The sequence below is a fragment of the Rhipicephalus microplus genome, chromosome X (genome assembly GCF_043290135.1).
Source record: "Rhipicephalus microplus isolate Deutch F79 chromosome X, USDA_Rmic, whole genome shotgun sequence".
NCBI lineage: Eukaryota > Metazoa > Arthropoda > Arachnida > Ixodida > Ixodidae > Rhipicephalus > Rhipicephalus microplus.
The window spans coordinates 277,061,054-277,083,905 of record NC_134710.1 but is presented as its reverse complement, the minus strand read 5'-3'; the positions used below and the strand labels follow the sequence as shown (position 1 = coordinate 277,083,905).

The 22,852-nt window shown below is 40.5% G+C and overlaps 1 protein-coding gene across 3 annotated transcripts in view; it reads right to left on the bottom strand.

Moving 5' to 3' along the window:
• Nucleotides 1–22,852, bottom strand: part of LOC119161478 (guanine nucleotide exchange factor VAV2) — a 253,021-nt gene that overhangs the window by 35,087 nt on the left and 195,082 nt on the right. For all 3 annotated transcript variants that reach the window (XM_075879212.1, XM_037413969.2, XM_037413970.2), the window contains 11 exons: nucleotides 20,385–20,588; nucleotides 18,629–18,724; nucleotides 17,763–17,834; nucleotides 17,397–17,489; nucleotides 11,439–11,533; nucleotides 8,153–8,201; nucleotides 7,009–7,095; nucleotides 6,634–6,737; nucleotides 5,471–5,572; nucleotides 5,360–5,391; nucleotides 4,575–4,748 (listed from right to left, as the gene is read on the bottom strand). In XM_075879212.1, the coding sequence (XP_075735327.1) occupies nucleotides 4,575–4,748; nucleotides 5,360–5,391; nucleotides 5,471–5,572; nucleotides 6,634–6,737; nucleotides 7,009–7,095; nucleotides 8,153–8,201; nucleotides 11,439–11,533; nucleotides 17,397–17,489; nucleotides 17,763–17,834; nucleotides 18,629–18,724; nucleotides 20,385–20,588 (1,108 nt within the window). The remainder of the gene's footprint in view (nucleotides 1–4,574; nucleotides 4,749–5,359; nucleotides 5,392–5,470; nucleotides 5,573–6,633; nucleotides 6,738–7,008; nucleotides 7,096–8,152; nucleotides 8,202–11,438; nucleotides 11,534–17,396; nucleotides 17,490–17,762; nucleotides 17,835–18,628; nucleotides 18,725–20,384; nucleotides 20,589–22,852) is intronic.

Here is a 22,852-nt window from a genome sequence, read left to right as displayed (position 1 = left end):
GACCTGGTACGCCGGGATGACAACAGCACCTGTGGAGCTGTCAGCCGACACCGATCCATCGGTGTAAATGTGGGTCCTCTGGCCGTATTTTTCGTTGAGTAGTGACAATGTCACCTGTCGTAGGACCACTGTTGAATGATAGCTCTTGTTCGTTATTCCTGGAATAGTGAGGCACACCTGTGGTTGTTGTAGGCACCACGGGGGTGACGCTGGTCTTGTTGCTGGAGTGAAGCCAAAAGGAAGGCATTCTCTATGGGCAGAAATAATCTTTGAAAACATCGCGTGTGATCTTTGAAGTGGCAACACTGCAACATGGTGACCAGGAACTCGGCAGAGGTGTCTTATGTGGGCTCTCAAATTGTCAGTGGTGATGTATGTTCGAATTGGATGCTCTCTTGCGATCATAATTGCCCCGTAGGTTGAGGTGCATCGCGGCAATCCTAAGCACACGCGTAGTGCTTGTCCTTGCAGACTTTCGAGAGTGCGGATGTTCATCTTGCACGTACTTGATAGTAACGGCAAGCTGTAGCACAAAAATCCCAGAAACAGTGTCCTGTATAGCTGCATCATTGACCTTATCGATGCAACCCAAGATTTTCCGCAGAAAAACCGCATTATATGGACGATGGAAGTTAGCCTTCTCTTCAGGTAATTGCAGTGGGCACTCCACAAAAGGTCCCTGTCAATAATCACACCCAGGAAGCGATGGTTCTTCTGGTATGGAATATTTTGTCCATTGATGGTAACGGGGTATTGTGCCATGGCTCTGCGAGTAAACGCAACCAATGCACATTTCTCCGTTGAGACGGAAAGACCTTGCTTGCGGAGATATGAGCATGTCAGGGTGGCAGCCTGCTGGACTCTTGCACGTACTTGTAGACGAGTTACAGCCGAAGTCAATAGACAAATATCGTCAGCATATATGGATATGAGGATGGTACTTGGCAAAATTTCACGAAGTCCTACCATCACAAGGTTAAATAAAGTGGGACTTAATACGGCGCCCTGAGGGACACCACAGGAGGTATAGTAATTGGTGGTAGGTCCATCTGAGGTTTGTACAAAAAAGGACCTTCTCGTCAAATAATCCTGGATCCATTGGAACATCCGACCACCGATTCCAACAGCTTCCAACGAGTCTAGGATGGCTTTATGTGTTACGTTATCATAAGCCCCTTTGACGTCGAGGAAGAGTGCCAGTGGTATGCGCTTGAGGCTCTTCTGTTGCAGGATAAATGTTGTGAGATCAATCACGTTGTCAAGAGATGACCTACCTCGCCGAAAACCCGTCATGCAGTTTGGGTATATGTTGTAGCGCTCGAGGTACCATTCTAGGCATGTAAGTATCATCCTTTCCATGACTTTTCCTACGAAACTTGCGAGGGCAACAGGGCGAAATGATGTCGAATCAAATGGTGACTTTCCTGCTTTGAGTAGTGGCACAAGTCGACTTATCTTCCAATCCTGGGGAACATTGCCCGCAAGCCATGAGTGGTTGTAATAGCTTAACAACTGTCCCCTTGCCTCCTGTTGAAGGTTGGCTAGAGCGGTGTAGGTGATGCCATCGGGTCCTGGTGAAGATGATCGTCGGGAAGCCGCCAAAGATGCGTCAAGTTCTTCTATAGTGAAAAGATTGTCCATTTCGTAGATGCGGGGTTCAGGGATAACACTCCTAATGGTGCCAGCGGACAAGGCGGAGACGCCAGCGATTCGCGTACAAAACTCATTTGCCACTTCAAGCTGGGTGTGGCCTGAATGTAGGGCTAAAGCCATGAAAGGATGTCTTTGTTGGGGAGTCGAGCGCAGGCCACGAATAGTGCTCCAGATGCGTGACAACAGCTTTCGGGGATCCAATGATTCACAGAATGATTTCCAGCATTCCTGTTCAAGTTTGTCTAAACGTCGTTGGACTTTTTTCTGTATGCATCGTGCCAGCCTCAAGTCACATATTGCTTTCGTCCGCCTGTATCTTCTTTCCGCCCTTCGGCGAAGCGCGCGCAGTTTTTCCAGTTCAACGTCGCAATCTGAACGCTTACCGGTGAACGGGAGGAGACAGGAAGCTTCCCTCATTGCCTCTTTGATGACATCCTCCAAGTTCTGGTCAGGGTCTTCACGGCATGTATTTTCCACGAGTCGCTGAAATTTGGACCAATCAATTCTTCATATTGTGGTCTTAGGAAAGGAGTTAGTAATACCCCTTATTCGCATATAAGTTGGAATGTGGTCACTCTCATGCGTTTCGATGTCTGAAAACCAGTGCACTTGCGACCGGAAGTTTCTGGATACCAGAGTCAAATCGAGGCAACTGCTGTACGTAAGGCCCCGCAGGTATGTAGGACTGCCATCATTTAAGAAACATAGGTCATGCTTGGAAGCGAATGACACGAGGTTTCTTCCTTTAGCGTTGATCGTCGAACTACCCCAGGTTAAGTGGTGTGCGTTCAAGTCTCCAGTTATAACCCACGGGCCCGTAGTTGTTGTCAGTATGTCTCGTAGTCGGTCTTGTCCAAATCGTCCGGATGGTGATATGTAGACACCAATGAGTGTGAATGACACTTTTTCCTTTTTAACACGTAAGCAGACATATTGATTGTCATCATGCAGTTGAACTGCATGATGCACATATGTGAAATCTGTGCGAATGTAAACAACTACCTTGCTGCGTTCCTCGCACGTTGAAGAAACGAAAGATTCATACCCTGATAGTTTAGGAGGTTGTTGCACGTTTGGTTCACATATAACTATCATAGGAATACGATTCATGAATATATACTGACGGAACGAAGAGATGCGGAATCTCAGGCCTCTCGCGTTCCACTGCATTATCGACGCTTGTCGGACCTCGTTGCGGAAGGAGAAAATTGGTCGAGTCATGGTTGCTACTGGAGACTTGCAAATACTGGACTTAGAGCATCCAGTACTTGTAGTGCACTCTGAGCGAGTGGAGACTTCAGGCAGCTGCACAGCTTTCGCATGGCATCCAGCAGTGTTCGGAACATTCTGATGACTTCTGTGTCCTCTTCAGGCAGCTTGTCAGTGGCTGGCTGGAGTGATGTGACTGTCGATGTGCGCTTAGGATTTGCAGGTGGCTGTGATTTCGGCAATGAAGGCCAAACTGATTCATCTGCAACAGTGCTGCTCGTTGGTTTGTTGACCGCGCTGGCTGCCTTCAGTCTGTGAGGCAAGGGCAGTGGAAGAGAAGGGTGGTGGAGTGGTGCTTTCGATGCAGCGTCTGCGGCATTCTTTGATGAACTGTGGCGACGGTGGCGCCTCTTTCGGACGGTCCTGGCAGCCTCTCGATGCGACGAATTGTCTCTGACCATTTGTTTCAATACCGCTATTTCTCTTTGGATTTTTGGGGCATTCTTTTGACGAAGCTGCATGTGACCCATGACAATTCGAGCATTTGAGGGTAGTTGCTTCGCAGTTATCTGCAGAATGGGCTTCCGCGCAACAAGGACACACCGTCCTATTTTCGCATACGCTTCTCACGTGGCCCATCTTCATGCACTTATAACACTGTAAGGGCTTCAGTATGAAAGGTCGCACTGAATGCCGAAAATGGCCCACCTTTACGTGTCAAGGAAGAGAGTCGCCCTTGAACATGATCTTCAAGCAGCGTGAGTTTCCAAAACGGACAACTTTTGCGATGACGCTGGCTTCATTTGCCGGTTTGACCAGAACATCAACGTCGGAGCTGGGAATGGCAGTATCCACATCGTAGATGACCCCAGTGACGACGTTAGAGCTCACAGGAATGTAGGAGCGAACTTTCATTCCCCCCAACTCGTTGACGTTGCGCAGTACATTAAGTGCCGCAGCATGCAAAACGTCGATGGCCAATACGTTCTTACGCGTGTTCACTCTGATGTCTGTGATCTGGTTTGGCACGAGTCCTTCCAGCATCACCGAAACAGATTGCCTGTTGAGGCGCTTCATGTTACCGTCTGGTACCTCAGGGACAAAAAGGATAGTGTTTGTCACGGGTCTCCTTGGCACTCTGTCGTTCAACGTACTCGATGACGAAGATGTTCTGACGTTCCGCCTCTTCGCTTTACGGCTCAGCACCAGCTTAAAATCGTCGTCGTCAGAAGGCTCTTCGCTGCTCATTGAGTAAACAAGAGTGCCCTCGCTGTCGTAGTCGCGGTAGAGTCCCGTACGCTTCTTGGATGCGGCCACCGCCGACGCCGCCGTAACTGGCGGACGTCCGTGGGGGTCCACGTCCATCACCGACGGACACGGATGTGATATTCGCGAAGTTCACTTAAAATTAGGTGAAAAAAGAGAGCACCTACTGAAACTGCGATCTGCTAAGCAATCACTTCGTCGTCCAAGGATAAATAAAGAATGCTCATATGGATAGGAGAGCTTTTAAATCAAGAACGTTAATTAAGAAAACAATGAATTCATATTTTTGTAGTAAGTAGAATAGGTTATGCACTATATACAATTAAAATCGACAGTTGCCTTATTTCTTTTCTTAAATACAGCATAAATTCCTTGGTCTACTTTCTTTATAGTATGCAGATGGTCTACATACACCTGACAGCAACAATGACAAATTTTTGGCTTACAAATGGAAAACCGAATTCCATTGGCTCCATGGTCAGTATGTGGTCGTGGAGGAGTTGAAGGCTCATCTGTTGAGGACTGTGAACCAAGGTGGGAACCTGGTCGTGGAGGCAGGCTGGGGGCACCACAGGACCTCACAGTTCCAATGCAAACTTTGTGGACACCAAGACCACAGACTGAGGGAAAGATAAACAGTACTACTTACGCAACAAGCAATGAACAGGTGAACAAGCTGGCAAATTTTTAAAGTAGGTTCTTTAAAGTAGGTGCGGCTATCACAAACATGAATTTTATACATGCAGGTGTCATAGCCTCACTTGTTATGGGATCATTTATTTTGCTCATCATTGCTCTTCACCACCATCTTTCTTTCCCCTACCCTTAGTGAAAACGCAATAGGCTAAAAGTGTCCACATCAACTTTGTACTGTCAAAATTACCTAACAAAATTTTAAAAATCAGCCAATGCTGAAGAACACATATCAGTCATGAAGCAGAATAATCCCAGACTCAACATTATGCTAATCCTCTTAAAGGACCTGTTTACCAATGTCCAAACTGTCCTGAATACAGCATTCTGCAGTCTTACGTTGATTATTTGCTCAAGTGGAACCCAATGGTGCAATCGACAAAGACAACATTTGACAGCTTTCATTACCCGAAGCAACAGAATATTTTTGACTGCTTTGAATTATTCACTCAAAATTATTTGTATATATAGAAAAAAAAGCCTTCAGTTGGTAAATCGAAGCTAACTTCTAATTTACAATAATAAAAAAATTCCTCACCTGTGCATTTATAGCCTTGAAAGAAAATTCCCCTGGAGAAGGAAGGATGCAAACGCATTTAGGTAGTGGTCAATAATTACGACTGCACAACGGGAGGTGCTCGAGACTTACGGTAGCAACTTGTTGCAGTCTGCACAGTAAGTGGGAACCTTGAATGTGTGCATTATAAACTGGTGGTCAGTGTACTTGGCAACCGAGGGGTTAATGTTGTCCCTGCCCATTGAAAAACAAACACATACGAATAAACGCTACTCCAAAAGAAATATTGAATGCTTAAAAAGTGCACACTAATGATTTTTATACAACAGTGCTGTACTCAATCTAAAAGATGTAAAAAAAAAAAGGAAGCATGCAGCAGTCTTGTGCAAAAAGAAATCGTCTCAATGCAATGTTTTTCATTTTCTGTGATACTTCGTGCACAGGTGCAATGAACCGAAAATATCAGCAATGGCTGCCACTCTTTCATGAGAGAGTCTGTTGAAGAACTATGAGGAAACTAGGTTCGTGTTGAAGAATTTAAAATACAACGACCTATGCATGCCAAGTTTCCTGCACAGGAAATGAAGAGTGTTGACAGTCAAGTTGGCTTCAAAAGCCGATACATGAAAAAGGATGTGTGCACTAACTGAATGCGCAGCCACATTGACAAAGACCACGAAATAATTTGCATGCATGCTTAGATGTCTACATAAATGGGATTAAGATTTTTACAGCCGTAATCACAACTCATTCTTGCAAGCATGTAGCTGCATTTGCATGTGGGCAGATTCTAAATTTCTTCCCAAAGGAAGTGTGGATATACGATATAATGTTTAATAATAATAATAATAATAATAATAATAATAATAATAATAATAATAATAATAATAATAATAATAATAATAATAATAATAATAATAATAATAATAATAATAATAAATTAATTCAGTTACCTCACAAGTTACTAGAAAAAAACAATTCAAACAACTGTGCCAATAACAACATATTTTTTTATGCACTTCAATAACCATTCTACCTTTATTGTTTCTAAACAAAAACAGCGACAACAAAAACAGCAGCAGCAACAACAACAACAGAGAAGAGGAATGAGTTGACGAGTTCATCATGTACTCTGCACTAGCTATGCACACACAAACTTCAGGGGAGCTCAGACTGTTTGGACAGCACCCCGAGTTCATGCATGTGCACATGCATAAATGAGCCCTTCATTCTCATGCACAGAAACACAATTATAATACTATAACAAAAATATATGCCACAAAAGTGCAACTAACATCGCCTTTTCAATGGCCTCAATCCATTTTTTCTTCATTTCTTCTGTTTTAGCATACATTGTGTAAGCCGTTCTGTTCTCAACATGGACCAGGTACCAGTAATACTGAAAAGAGTAAAAAAATTAAAATTAAATTGCATTAAAGCATATATGCATTAAAGAAGTGGATATGCATATGCATTGATTAATAACAACTGTAAAAAAAGTCCTAAAATTCTACTGTCATGACAGAAACACTGGCTCTACTATCTAATCTAGGCTAATCAAGACAAATGATCACACTAAAATCATGAGCATAGAATTCTTGCTTAAAAAGAAAAAAAAACCTAAATTGCTTTTATGCAAAAACACAGCTACTTAGGACCTTTCAACTTACTCGAGTTGCCATTCTTGCATTGGCTGGTGCATTCTCGAGCCTGTAGTCACAAAGAGCCAGGGCAGACTTGTAGATGTATTGCTCTCCCTGAGAAAGCATGAAGAGCATGTGTGCATTGTGAATAACACCAGGACATTCAACACATCAAATCACACAGACATCCTACGGTCACAACAGCAAGCCATTCAAAATGCACAAAGCAAGCATTGCAATGTTACATGATGTGACGTGGAGCAGTCTTTTGGTTTTTTTTTTTTTTCTATTAGAATTCATGCTTCTTTAACGTCTAAAGAGTAAATTAAGCAGTATGTTGTTTTTACCCTCTCATCCTTTAAAAATGCTCAAAACAGAGGGCGGGAGACACAGTTTATTGAAAAATTTTATGTAGGGCAATTTAAATACACTAGTGCATGTTAACGACTGCTAAAGAGCATAATTTTCACAGCTAGTCCAGGAGACAGATCACAAAGCAAGGCTCTGCTAGTCCCTCGGGGTGCACTTTTTATTTCATGCACTACTCTTTCTGATAGCTTGACTATAAAAAAATCTACCTTAATGCACAAACGAATAATATTTGTTATGCACATTACTTTACAGTACACATAACTAATTTATGGTCGGTCAGTGCTTTCTTGTTAGAAAAAGTCTAATTTTATGCAATTTGCTTTTTTTTAACAGCAGCTAAGATTAATGATGTCAAGTACATGATGCTGACAAACATGCATGTATCAAATAAGTTTAGTTCAACACCTGAATCACATCTAAAAAAATTGTCAAAGATTACACACATGCACATCAACGAAACGTCTAACAAAACATCTGCATGTTGTAGATGCATTAGTCCTGAAGCTGCATGCAAATGAAGCAACAACACAATGCATTGGTAATTTGACTAGGTAACAAGATGTTCTACACCAACACAATAACAATACTGAGAATAGCAGTTACCCCAAAAAGTTTATCCATGATCTGAGATGCCAGCCAAAGGAAAAAAAGATAAGAAGGTAAAAGAATCAACGTGTTACACAGTGCGTCAATAGGATGATCAAAATGTCGACAAAAAGTGCAAATTTTTACTTTGAGAGAGATAAAAAGGTTTTGGAAAATAAAAAAAAAAACAAAAAATAAAGTTAGCATTTCTTACCTTAGTAGACTTGCACATAAGCATCATTCTGTCAAAAATGAAAATGTATCTGGAAAGAAAACATTTCATATGGTAAACTGTCAAAGGAGCATTTACATCACAATGTAAGTGTGTTTGCTTTCATGCTTGGTTATACAAAAGACAAAAAAGACAATAAGACAAAAAAAGTGAACTTGTTAAAGGCTCTTGTGAGGCAAAAAAAATTTCAGGAAACCAATTTATATGAGAACAATCAGTGCCAAATATGACCCACATGAATTTCTGCCTTCGATCTTTCGAAGAGGCAATGCAGAAACAGATGTCACATAATTTGCATATTTATTCTTTGGCTTCCTGATACTATAACACAAAACTTTGCCCAAATTATCACTGCCCTTTCAATATATGCCCACAAATGTGTAGCACTGACTACTACACTCAAACCCACTTGTAACAATTATGAAAAAAACATGAAAATGTCATTGTTATAACTGATAATTACTATAACTAAGTTGAGCAAAAATCAATAAATAGGGGGGACAACAGGCTGTCCCCCTAAAAAAACTACAATATTGGATGGGATATGCTAATGTACGACACAGCTTTCGACTTTTCAGTCAAGCTTTAAAGCTCAAATACTTTCACGACGCCACTCAAAGACCTATAGGGTGAATGTATCAGAACATCTGAAGTGATTGTATGCTGAAACTTTTTGAAGTCTCATTTTTTGGATTAGTGCTCAAATGGCATGTCCAAAAGAGTATTTAACAGAAGCCACCACTGCTGCCATGTCTTATCATCTCGCAGGCTCAAAACAGCACTGTCGTAAATTTATCAGCTTGTGGCAGAAGCAGATTCTAAAAGTGAGCTCCGCTGCAATCCAAGACACTATGTGATGAAGCATACTGCGAGTCCAAAAGGGTGTGGTGCATGGTTGGTGATACCACAAAAATTAAAAAACAGGTCCTATTGTATGAACATTCATATGTGACATCCATTGAGATTTTGGGCAGGGTTGAAGCACCTCAAGTTCATTGTTTTCTTATTTCAAAGATATGCATTTATAGCTTTTCAGCACCGACACTCAGCAGCTGGAATTTATTTTATGACTGATAATGTGTCATGGAGTCATTGCTGCAAGTGGTTTACCATAGAAAATACACAAATGTTCACAGTGCACCAGCTTCTCGTTGTTATAATGAATATATTGCTAAAATTAGTATCATTATAAGTGGGCTCAACTGCATTTACAGCACATCCTCTCCATGCAACTAGTGATGCCAAAAGTATGGCATCCATGACATGTTTCCTCTATATTTGATTCCAGTGGTTGCAGTCAACGAAACCACAGCCTTTAACATCAGTTTCAGTCACTCAGTGGAAGCCGTTGAGAGGGCATGAATTTCAGCAGAACCTATAGTATGATAGCAGTTATTTACTAATTTTAAAGAGTTTTTAGTTTGGCAAACAATTTGTCAATGTTACCTGTACCTATAAATGTGATGTGAGAGTGATCCACTGAAAGTATTACACTAATTTACACCACCAGTAGTACTAAGAGCCTCATCCTGTCCCCTGGAACAAACCTAAACCGCTTTTTTGCACACGTATCCCACAGTGCTTAACAAGGACAACCAGACTGTCAGAAGCCTTCATTATTTTTAAATAAACAACCGCATGAAGAAAAAATAAACAATAGCCAAAGAAGAAGACAAAGCTAAGTTTCAAGTTATGGGCAGAAAGCATAACTTGTGCATTTAGTGAATTTCAGATTATGTGAACTGCCTATATATGCCCTTCAACGGTAGCGTGTAGAATTGTACGCATCAAACTTAGAGGCACGTCAGGCACTTTGTGTTTATTTTAATGGCTTGAAACATAGTGTGCACATTCGTGTAGGCTTCTTGAGTGGACAAATACTGGTCATTTGGATTCTTCATGCTGTGTAATGCTGCAGAGGATCACTTTGATGGCGACACTACCGTGTTTGCTAGTGACATTATAACAACCAGTAGACGTGCCGTGTTCCAGGACCTACATCAAGAGTATTTTTTCCCCTATGTTTGTAATGAAAGCAACCAAAAACAATCTCTGCCTGCACTTGGGCATAATAGTCCTTTCTTTTTATGCAAAAATTCATGCTGACTGATTAAATATTTAGATATTTAATTACATGCTAATTAACAACAATTACCAAAACTCACACAAAACAAGACATTTCTTCATTTTATTTCTAGGAATGTAATGCTGAGTGCCTTGGAATCATGCCATGCAAGTTTGACACATTTGCAGACAATGGATCATAATTCTCGTCTCAAGGTGATATTGACCAATTTAAAAAAATGTGAGCTTTACAAGTTCGCATGCTTGGGTAAAGCATAATAGATCAAATTCAGCAAGCACCAAGTGCAAAATGTGTAAGTGCATAGGATACGACTTATGAGTATGATTATGGGCTAAAGCAACGAGACAATTGCACACAAACTTTTGAGGTATTTCATAGAAGAAACCAAGGAATGTTTCACATCAGCAATTCTTTTGTATCTGCGGTTTACAGGAAGTTAATTAAAGTTTTTTTTTTACTTAACATGTGTTCTTTGCCAAAAAGTGTACATATGCACATTAGATTTTTTTTTGCCGATGTTATTCCAGTCCACTAAGTATGAATTAAATGCAAGTATAGCACTTTTGTAGTGCCATCTTCTGCATTTTGTGCTTTTCAAGCTTGCCTTTCCTAGTAATCGCAGTATGCAGACAGTGATGGCATCACAATTTTCCTTTCAGTCTAAACAACTTTATATAACTGAAGAACTTTGATGTCTGACGGAACTGATTTACATCAGTTTTAAGCCTGGAAACGTATATACAGTGAAAACTTAATAATGCTAGTACGCTAACACCAACATGTCCCAGAATCGTGTCCCACCATGTTACATGTACATGTAACTTGTCCCACCATGTTACATGTACATGTAACATGTCCCAACACGTTACAGACTAAAAAACAAGAGCCATTAGGGGCCTATTAGTTGATTATTATGCACAAGCATACCCCGAGTGACTTGCAGTTTGTATGTTGTACTATACACTGTACAGCATTAATAAGCATAACAGTCTATCTTCTTCGAGCTTTATTATTTAATCTTTGTTCAGCGGAATAAAAATGCTTAAGCAAATGAATCCTCCTATTAAAATTCATAAGGTGGAGATAGATCCATTAAAAGGAAGCCTGCGATGTAGATGACAAATGACCCTTTATAAACATTCAATTAAAACTTTTAGATGAACAGTGACAACTATTACTTACCTATTTTTAATTTTGTTGTTATCATCATGCGACTTAATTTTAAGTTCTCCATCCTTCAACAATCTTCCGTAGTCTTTCAACTCCATGTTCTGGGGCTGTAAATAGAGTCAATTTAGATTGCATAATGCATCTCGCTATGCATTAGAGTAACTGAAGTATTCAGGGTATGAATCACAGTTAGTGTTACGAATATTTTTGAATGAATCAAGACGATCCATACTAAAGTCCACACAGAATAAAAATCATGTTTATTTGCAGTTGCAAAATGTAGTACATAAATGAAGATACAGAGGAGGTCCCAGAACAGTGAGCTGTAAGGTACCCTCCTATCAGTGCATAATATATATACCGTATTTACTCGCATAATCGGCGCACTCGCATAATAGGCACACCCCTAGTTTGGTCGCGGAAAATTCGATTTTTTTTAATTCCGCGCATAATAGGCGCACCCCGAACTTGGCCGTGATCAGAAACGATTCTACCCCCCAGCGGTACAGTTGGAACGCGGTCCCCGTACCCTGAAGAAAAAAAGAAGGCAAATCGACGAGCAAATAAAAAAAATTCGAAGTGCAACGACCTAACCAACGTGTTTGTCGAAATAAAACTTGAAAAAAAAAAAAGCGTCCATGAGCGAAAAAAAAAAAAACAGCTGTTCCATCAATTACTGATACCCCCCAAATCGCCGCGCTTTTTGGAGGTCACGTGTACAACGCCGGGGGCTCGATCGCCATCACCACCATCAGAGAAAAAGAAAGAAACGCCATTTTGCAAGCGGTGTGCGTATGTTGTGGTCGTGTATTGAACTTTGGTTCCACCATGGGGAAGTACGCGAGCTACACGGCTGGGTTTAAACTGAAGGCAGTGCAGTACGCGCTGGAGCAATGCAACCGGGCTGCAAGCAGGCATTTCGGCATTGGAGAAACCAGTATTCGGTACTGGAGGGACCAAGAAGAAAAACTTAAGGCGACGAAGAAGACACGACGGGCTTTCCGCGGTGCCAAGACCGGCAGGTATCCGAACGTCGAAGAGCAACTGGTCCGGCATATACGGGAGCTACGACAAGACGGCTGTGCTGTGTCGTTGGATATTGTGCAGACTGAGGCGCGCAGAATAGCCCGAGCACAGGGCATCGAACCAAAAGAGTTCAAAGCCAGCTCCAGATGGACAACTAGTTTCATGCGGCGCCATGGCCTCGCACTACGAAGGCGGACCACCTTGTTCCAGCGCTTGCCCGCAGCATATGAGGACAAAGTGGTGGACTTCCACAGTTTTGTTTTGTTTCCCTATTCGGAGTTTGACTCCGAATAGGGAAAAGGAGGAACAGCTACGACTTTTGTGTAAATAAATTTTACGTGTGTGTGTGTGCAGTTGACGGCTCTCGCTTGTTCATTAAAAGGTACGTAGGTATGCTTGTTTTATGCCGAATTAATTGGTAAACGATAAAGTCGCCTTTTACTTGACAAGTGTGCAGATTTAAAGCGCGAGAACCGAGTTGAAACAATTTTCGAAAATTTTACCCCGCGTAATTGGAGCACCCCTAACTTCGAGCCGGATTTGCTGAAAAAAAAGTGCGCCTATTATGCGAGTAAATACGGTATATATATATATATATATATATATACATATATATATATAGGTTGGCACGGTGGTTGAGTGGCCGTAGTGTTGCAAGTAGTCAAGTAGATCCTCCTTGAGAAGTCACAACGTGGTTTATTTAGACGTTTCAGCCATCAGGATTGATGAGGGCCAGACTCTGGCTGAAACGTCGAAATAAACAACGTTGTGACTGCTCACGGAGGATCTACTTGACTATATAATATATATATACACAGCTCAGTGGTAAAGCATCGAACGCGTTGTTCGAAGGTCGCAGGTTCGGTTCCTGCTCACGGCAAGTTATTTTTTCACTAACTTTTCTTTCTTTACATCTACATTAGAATTGGTCTGATAACTTTCCATATATATATATATATATATATATATATATATATATATATATATATATATATTGTTGACAGCAGGGTAATAAGATGTAATATTACAGGTAGTAAAGAAACATACAATATATCAATGAACCTTGCAAGATTGCTTGAACCTACAAAATATTAATTGAACTGATATTGATGATAAAAAAACAATAAAAATACAAATTTTATAGATTATTGAACAAAGTAATTTCACAGAAATAAAAAAATACAAAATATCAAGCAACTTCTAGATGGTTGAACTTAGCACAAATGTGACTATTTTACATGTGTGTTTCAGAATGAGAAAAATATATTAATCACTCTTGAAAAAGAATAAAGCTTCCACTTTACAATTATATGATGACAGGGATTGTTTGATGTACCTGTACTCCTAACAATATACTTTTAGCAATTTTTCATGTAAAAAAGAAGGCAGCTGCACTAAGTGTGATAAACTGCAGTGTTTCTGGCTGCTACACAGAGTTGCCTGTAACACTGAGCTTTTCTAATAAGGTGTACCCACGAAATAAAAGTGCAGCATGTAAAGATAAAACAAGACAAAGATAATTACAACAGATGACATTACAAACACTCAATTTGATGGGCTCAATTATAATTTGAGTAATAATGTTATGTAGGCTTCCTTCCCACTTGTCCATGTCTTGTTGAGAGCAGAGTTCGATTGTTTCCTAATCTATCTGCAGTGTGCTTGTGTTGGCAATACAGATTCATTACAAAAATGCTCCAATAGTGACCTCCTTTCACCTTCGCACCCAAAGTGTATATTGTGGTGTACCAAAGTGTACCTTGACACAGCTTGAGTGACATTGAAGTGACTAATAACAAAAACTTGCCAATTAAGTTTTTAATTGTTCACATGAGGGCAATAGTTCAAGTGGCAACATTATGAGCTGTGACAATTTGTGATATACCCTTTGTTCTATAAATCACAAAGTTGCATGCAATTTGTGATCCTCGCTACTGAAATGTAATGGAGATACCAAAACTGACTGAGTCCTATGTCTAGAGAATCTGCCCACATTGTTACGTTAGGCTGGATTTACCATAATGAAAAAGTGATAAAATTTTATTTACAACATTTCGAAGCAGAATTTGGTTGGGTAAAGCAGTAAGACATCTGAAATACACGAGTAAATCACTTATTTTTTTGCCTGACATGTGTGGTGCTTATCTGTTTCTTTCTTAAACTACAAGAAGGTGCAAAAAGTTCTGTCGACTGTCTGCAAGCAGATGCGCCCAGTGACTGCCCAGAGTTTTATGCTGTGCAAAGAGAGGAAAGGTGGATATTGTAGTTTTCTTGTGTGCCTTATGAAACCAATACTAAACATTACATGTAAAGGCAAGGCAGAATGCTGCTGCAATTAGAGATCACATGCTGCTTTCCACAACAAAATATACTGCTTAGGCATACCTTAAAATTTTCTTACTTCCTTGCCACAGGAAGTTCTGATCTGGCGTAACAGAGTGGCTGCGTTTCATGCACACCATGCATGGTAAGTTTTTATATTGCTACTAAAATTCAATGATGAATATTTCAAATTACATGCAAACACTTGTGATTTCTGACGAAATGATTATGCCATATATTGTGACAGCCTACAATGTTCCTATATAAATATTGATATTGCCCACTAGTCAATATTTTAAGTTGAAACATTTCTGTTAATTAGTGACTTCAATGTCTCTTGAGCCACGACAAAGTATTTCCACCTCGACATTGAGTTTGTGTGCAAAGCCGATAAGGTACTGACTGTCATAGTATTTCTGTGAAAAATTTGTATTGTTTAAAAACAGCTTGTAACGGGCAAGGTTCTCAAGCTGTCGAGTTCTTTTTTTTTTAAATAGTGAAGCTGTTATAGTGCGAATAATGGAGAGAGAGAGAAGTAAACGTTTATTTTGAAACAGTGCCCCGAGCAATACCCGGTGTCACCCTGAGGTGGGAGGGCTCCTTAGTCCAGGAACCCTCTGGCTTCTACTGCCCTCTTGGCCCTGGCGACGAGTTGTTGTTGGTATTCCAGGTCCTCGAGGATGAGCTTCGCCTCCCACGTTAGGTACAGTTAGGTCTTCAGTTAGGTTTCCGTTCGTCCGTCCTGCTTCATTGTCAGTCGTGTGTTCTTGCAGATTGCGCCTGGCAATACACTGGCATGCAAGAAGCAAGTGTGCCAGGACGTCCGGTACGTTGCAAAGCGGGCACATAGAGCTATATCTCGTTGGGTAGAGACGGTGCATTAGGGCCCCATGTGTGTATGTGCTGCTTTGCAGGCATCTCAGTATCACGCTTTCCTCTTTTGTCAGTTTTGGGTGTGGTGGAAGGTATACTTGTCGCTCCAGCTTGTAATGCTGGAGTAACGACGAGTAGGTGTTTTGAACAACTTCCGTCGAAATTCTGTTATTCGCAAGCAGTTATTATAATTGTCGATGATGGGCACACACTCTCTCTGTGCTCTTCATAATCTTCTTTGCTCCCACAGCACAAGCACCGATTTTGTCCAGCGTGGGAAGCAATAACTCTGATGGGCAAAGGAACGAGTACATACAGAGAAAAAGGAATAGCGAGAAATAGGAAAATGGCAAAAACACACAAAAATACCAATAAACAGAGAGAGCATTGCTTGCACAAAAAAGCAAGTGTTTCCAACGCTATGCTAATACGACACGGTCATGGCACCTACCCGTCGCTTTGCGTTCTACACCTTATCGTCTCCGAGATGGGCACGCACGCCACGTGTTTAGTTTTCCAAGATAACTGCCAGATAGCGCTCATGTCTCACGTGTGACGCGACTTGATGCGCTCGTTCGCCTCCGCTGCACGCTCGAGGCACTCTAACGCAGCGCCTCCAGAATACCATTCACCAATTTTCTTGCGCAAAACATCAAATAAACGTTTTGTTCTCTCTCTTCAGATGCAAGACTATTGTCTTTCGAAGACATTTTCAGTGTAACATGCAGATAAGGGGCCAATTTTTTTACTTCAGGAAAGCTCATTCACTTGCTCTTTATGTTTTGTTACGCTTGGCCTGGCAGTTCTCCTCAACAGACGCCATTGTGCATGAGCCGGTCTGCGAGAAGGCTTTCACCCCGATATCGGCGCCTGGTCGGAAGTGAAAAGTACGACGCTGTCCTGCAGGTGGGCCAGGCAGTTTGCTGTGGCAAGGTTACAATGAACTCGACGAAAGCTTTACAAACAGCTCTTCGTTGAGCCGGGTTCAACAGCGTAGGACGGCGCCACTGTTGCAGTTCTCATGGAGTCAACCTCTCGACTCGGCTATTGCTGCCTACAAGAGGTCGTCACAAAAGCACAGACAGTTTGGAAGCATGGGAAGGTGTCGCAGTGGGCGTTCTCAGGAATCGAGCACCTGGACAGCTGCGTTTGAGAATGCACCGGAACACTGTAGCTGAACGCAGCTATGAACCGCTGCTGACGTTCATGTCAGCCGCCATCTTCTGCCCAGAGGAGCTCAACTTTCCCCCTCCACCAGGCTCTACCCACTTGCCCTGCAATGTCTTGAAGGCGTGGGCCGGGTAAGTCATTGTGTGGTGCGCTTGTATTACCCATTGGACATTTGCATCCCTGTTTCTCATCAGCAGAGTGATCCAATATTTGCACCCTTTCTGGTGGGTAGATCAAAGACTTAACGTCACTTGACTCATGGCAACAGTGGTCGCCGCCTTCTTCAGACTGTCATGTAAGGAATCGACGGGCTATAAAAGCCGAAGACTTTTTGTACATAATCGCGGAATCTCTGTACAGTTTCATCTTTCTCATCATGTAAATAAACCTTCGTTCCGTCTCTCAAAGAACGCATATCCTCGCTGACGAAGATCGGCTATGCGGACGACGGCGGGGAGCCAGCTACCATAAAGAGACCAGCCGTACATGTCATTGACCCTCAATCCTTTACAGTATGCACAAACATCTTCATACTAGGATATGCTGTTCCAGCATAAAATAAATGTTCAGAAAGCTTACCAAGTCCACATCAGTAATGCTAGCCTGGATGTCTGCAATAATTTGCAGAGTCTCGTTGTCCCTCTTCACCTCATTAATATAATGAGCCAAATCCTGTAATGGCAAAAAATAGGTGCTTCATCAAAAAAATTTTCACAGCCAAAGTAACTGTACTTGAGACAACTTGTGATATAATTTATCTTTAAAAACTTTTCAAATAACAACATGAGCATGTGTGCATGCACGCACGCACACACGGACACACTACCAAATTTTAATCTCCTCACTTAAAATGACAATTTGCAGGTCTGCCTACACGTTCCTGTGGCACAGTACATTTATGACGCAGTAGCAAAGGAAAAGAAAAACGTGACTAAAGCTTCTTACGAGCATAGATTGCAGAGCTTTCTCTAAGCCATGATGGTCCTCATGCCCTTCAGCAGTGTTCTTCATAAGCTCCTAAAATAAAAAACAAATGCTGAGCAATGAGCACTGATTCCTCTCACTGGGCATTACATATACACTGCAGGTCTATGATACTGCTAGATAAGAACACAAATGAAGATGTTGATGATGCAATATTGTCAGTAATACAATGTAGATGCAGCTGATTCTGATAAAGCATATTGTTAAGGGCATAACAAATGTACCTGTCTTACTTCCGTTCGAGTTGCAGTGTAAAACACATAAATTTAAAAAAAAAGGGAAGAGAAGAAATGGATAACATGCTTTATTTTGAGCAAGTGCTTCATCACAATCTGCCATACCTGGAGCTCCCAAAGGCAGATTGTGATGGTGCAAAAAAAAAAAAAAAAAGGCCATCACCTAATTTACTTAGATGATGTCTCAGTTACAGCCTGCCTAAACTGTTCCAAAGGACATTTTTTTCAGTGGAATGAGTCTGTCCCACATGCATGTATTTTTATATAAATCGTTTCACTATTTTATTAAAATTTGAAGATTTCCCATTCCCCTGCCTTGCTTTTTCACTCCAGTTATGACATTTCTTGACCACACGAGCAAGGTGTTTTCTTAAACAGAAGGCCCCTTTCTCTCGTAAGATTCGACTATATTACAACAGCCATATGTTGTCAACAGTGTGTACCTTGCAGCAACAGTGTATAACAGCTTGCAGTGTATAACTGGTACTCTATGCTTAATTAAGAGAAAAAATTAACAAGTTCCTTTGAATTGGTAACTATAATATAACTCAGCCATGTGCAATGCAACAAAGCACACTTGTGATAACTCACCTTCAACAGTAAATGATATTTTAGAACCCTCTGCATAGGAACAGAAAGCAGGTCACGTAGTTTAAACTTTCCATCATTTGCTTTTTGCTGGCAATTCTGAAACGACAATTAAAAAAACATGGCACACAATGTAATCTAATCTTGCATATGATTGCTATACATTGTGGTTATTATAATGCATATCTTTCCTTTTGCTGGAATTCTAGGAGGCCACAGAACAGGCAGTTTCAGCAGTTTCTTAGACAAGGACATTATTTTATTGAGACAGCAGCATTTTCTTAATTTTTCCTCAGTTGTACTCTCCCACAACAGAGTACAGGCCAACAATCCAATAGCACTATGTAAGGGTGCAGGGGTGCAGTCACAAAATAGTGAATCAGTTTAGCATAAAAACTTGGAATAATATACTTTAAATAATGTTTAACTGGAACATAAAATTTTTAGCCATTTAGACAAGTAAAATGTTGTTCAGGCAAATAATTTGGCTATCTTCTTTGTGATGTACACATTCAGCTTACAACCTTTTTGGTGCAATTGTAACATTCAGCATACATTTACATACCTTACTTATCTGCTCCGTCTGCGAAGGTTTCGAGGGTGTGAGCTGGCACAAGCTTGTGCTCCTCACATAAGCTAGCTAAAGTATGCATTACAGACATGATTTAGATTATACTTAGACACTGTTCGTTTTATAAGTTCCTTCAACTAAACCCATCAACATGCTACGTGCAAATTCACTAGCCTTATGAATGCTTATGCTTACTGCTCTTTGACCAACTTTTTATATATAACTTTGTTTGTTTGAAGCTGTTCAACTTTCAATTTCTGCAATATATTTTACTCAGGAAATCTTGGTGCACCATGCTGAGTTTAGTTTCTTGTGTATGTCATCATGGTGAAGTCAGTGTAATTGAATTTGCATAAAACCTTTATATTTCCAATATTCCTTAGTACAATGTCTAAACCACTATTTAGCCAATCTATCATTGGAATGCTGTTTGAAATAAATTTCAAATATAAGTATCTGAGCCTGACAACAAATAAATGTACAACTACAAACTGCCATTTTGTCAAGAACAACTTATATGTGATCCACATGACGCCTTCCTCATCCACTAGAGCAGCTCTTGTGTGGAGTTCAACACCTTGCAAAAATTCTCAAGCAATGTTACACAATAATGTAGCGATTAACATATACAGCTCCCAAAAGCAGATTGTTAGAAAAACACGAGCTCAAATCCTAGTGGTTACAGTGGTTGTAGACATTTCAAGTTTCTTTTTACCCCCTTCACGATTTCGAGATTGTAGCATGATAAAGAAACCCACGTGGTCAATATTCACCATGAGACACCCAATATGGTATCCCTCAAAGTAATATTGTGGTTCTGTCACATAGCCTCATAATTTATCTAATGAAAAAAGGGGAATTCTAAAGGCTTGTTTTTTTTGTTAGGCACAATATTATGAGAATTATTAGTTCTCATCAATAATTTATCAAAAATTTTTATGCAGATGGTGAAGATCATGATTAGAAAGCTGGCCCAACAAGGACATAATAATGCTATGGCAACAAAGTTCACTGTCAATTTTGAGCAGTTAACTGCCATTACAGTAAAAAGGCTCAGATAATTGTGCCTTCACTACAGTAAGTACTGAGCTTATCAACACTTTCACTTACAAATTAGGCACAAATGGTATTAATTACATTAGCATGCTTCAAAAACAGATCGAATATTTAAGTTTGAGGAACAATCACCAAGACACATTGGTTGACCAGCTGTTTCTTGGAGCAAAGCTCATCAATTTGTTCTTGAGCCTTGGGCAGATTGGAGCAGTAGTCACCATAGACAATAAACTTCTCCTTCCAACGAAGAAAGCAATCGCTGATTTTGAGGTGCTGGGATGATACACAAGCTTTATGTAGGTCTGCATGAAAGCCTGTATGAGTTTCTGCAAGTTCCTGCAAAGGCCACATGACCATTTTAAGCAACACAGAACATCAGTGGACGAATAAAAAAAAAAAACATTTCACACTTATGGAGCCTTGTTTCATAAAAAATGACAAAAAAAATCACAGTCATTAGGACATCACCTTCCTTTTAAGAAAGCTTGCACAAACTTCCTTAAACACCGAGCTCCTTACTATGTCAGGAATGTTATGTTGAATTTCTGCATGCACGTTGATCCCAACCAAAAGGTACTAGTACCATAGCATTGCAGAATAGAAATGCACCTGAAGAAAAGAGGCAAGCCTCTTGCCTTACGCAATAGTTCTTACTCAATAGACTAGAGTTACTAATCAAGCACGACTCTAATAATACATTTCGCAGTTTGAAGGCGTAAGTGTCTTTACCAATTGGGCAAAAAGAGCCTTTGTCTACGCAGTCAAAAGTGGTGGCAAAGCGTGTAATTTACAGCCCTGCTTCTGAAAATGAGTACTCTTGGTTGCAAAGTGGCAAGCCCCACAAAACTACAGCTAATTTGGAGTTTTCTTCCTGAAAAAAAGGAACTCGAGTAGGCCCCTTTCTTCATTACAACATTTCTGCATTGGCAGCAAGATTTGTATTCCATGCCTGGCAGGTGATTAAGTGGCAGGTGATTAAGAACGATACTCGCTTGATCAACATCAACGCCCACTGATTGTACTTACTACAATTCTACTACTGATTGTACTAGGTGACTACAGCTGGGCAGTTTCTGGAAGAAAGTTTCAGCTTGCACTGTTCACATCAACCGAGTTTTTTGTGGCAATGTTACCCTATCGAAAAGTAAAAAATCAGGGCTGTTAACATACGCCAAATGACAGTATGACAGGTGCAGATAAAGTTACCTGTCCCTAATAGTTCACAGTGTGATCAAGCACTTTTATCAAAAGTGCCACTGATAAAATGTGCAGCCTGCTTTGTACAATGGAATGGTGATGTACAAAAAATATATCACAGGTTGCAAGTGCTATCGTGTCTGCAGTTTGTTTAGGGCCCTCTTGGATTAAGCTTAAGTCCTTGATGTATATATGCATTATGTGTGCAGTATGTACTTCGTTGTGCCCTGTCTCTTGAAATGTACTATGACATGCACTATTGGTTATAGGTAAGGTAAACACTAAATAGATCAATGAAAAATCTTTATCAATTGTCTAACAAATTAATGGCCAGGAATGAAGTCTCCCACGCTCGAATGCCAAGGCCTTGCCTTCGCCTTTTTACAAGCCTGCTGGACTGCCCAAAGTTGGTCGGTGAGCTTCGAGTGCCAGAGAGAGACTTCTCACCTTGCCAAAAGAACATCAAGACTGATATCTTTGGCTTGAGCCTGTCATTCCCAGAGCATGTGTGTAAGCATAGCTGTGTCTGGCAGACCTTACAGATTCTGGTGCTATAGATCAGTGATATAACAGTAAGATTAGGATAAGTGTTCTTTTACAGCTGTCGCCAGGTAACTGGTTGATCCTTGAACAGATTTGCATGAGTATTACTAAGAGTAATATGCACATTATGCGAAAGTTGTGAGTAGTTTCATACTAGCAGCACAACTAGCCGCTTAATAATTTCATTTTACCTGATAACTACTGCAAACTAAAAAAACTACAAAAATAAAACACCCCCTTGCTTTCATTGACATAGTTACAGTTGGGCGATTTCACGTAATATCGAACAAAACATGGCCAATCAAACTCTTAAATTTCTTTCAAAATTTTATATATTGTTGTATGATGAATGGAAAAAGGAATCCGCAATTGATTTTGCTGTAAAAACTTTTTCTGTAGCACAGTAAATCAATGATGACAAAGAGGTGGAGTACCACGCTTACCTGCTCTGCCACTTTTTCCGGCCTTGGCAATGAATTACGCAAAATAAATTAAAGCTATGTACTTCAAATTTATTTTGTTAAATATATACGTATTTGTGCTTACATTTAGTTAATTTTTGCTTCTCTCGATAGCTCAGACATTTTTTATAAAAATCTCAAACCTGACCCAAAAACATTTTTTTTCTTATAGTTTGCAGGCCTTTATTTCAAAAAGGGCTTGTGATAGAGCAGTGAGAATGCCGCACAACTTTCTCAGCATGCTTGTTTATAAAACTGCCAATGCTTACATCCATAACACTCTTCAATTAGAAAAATATAACCACGCTAACTTCAAGACAAGAGCATGCAAGGAAAACTTCTGACAGCAATTAAAAAAAAACATTTTTGATATTTCTTAAACTTTCCCCACTTATTCTC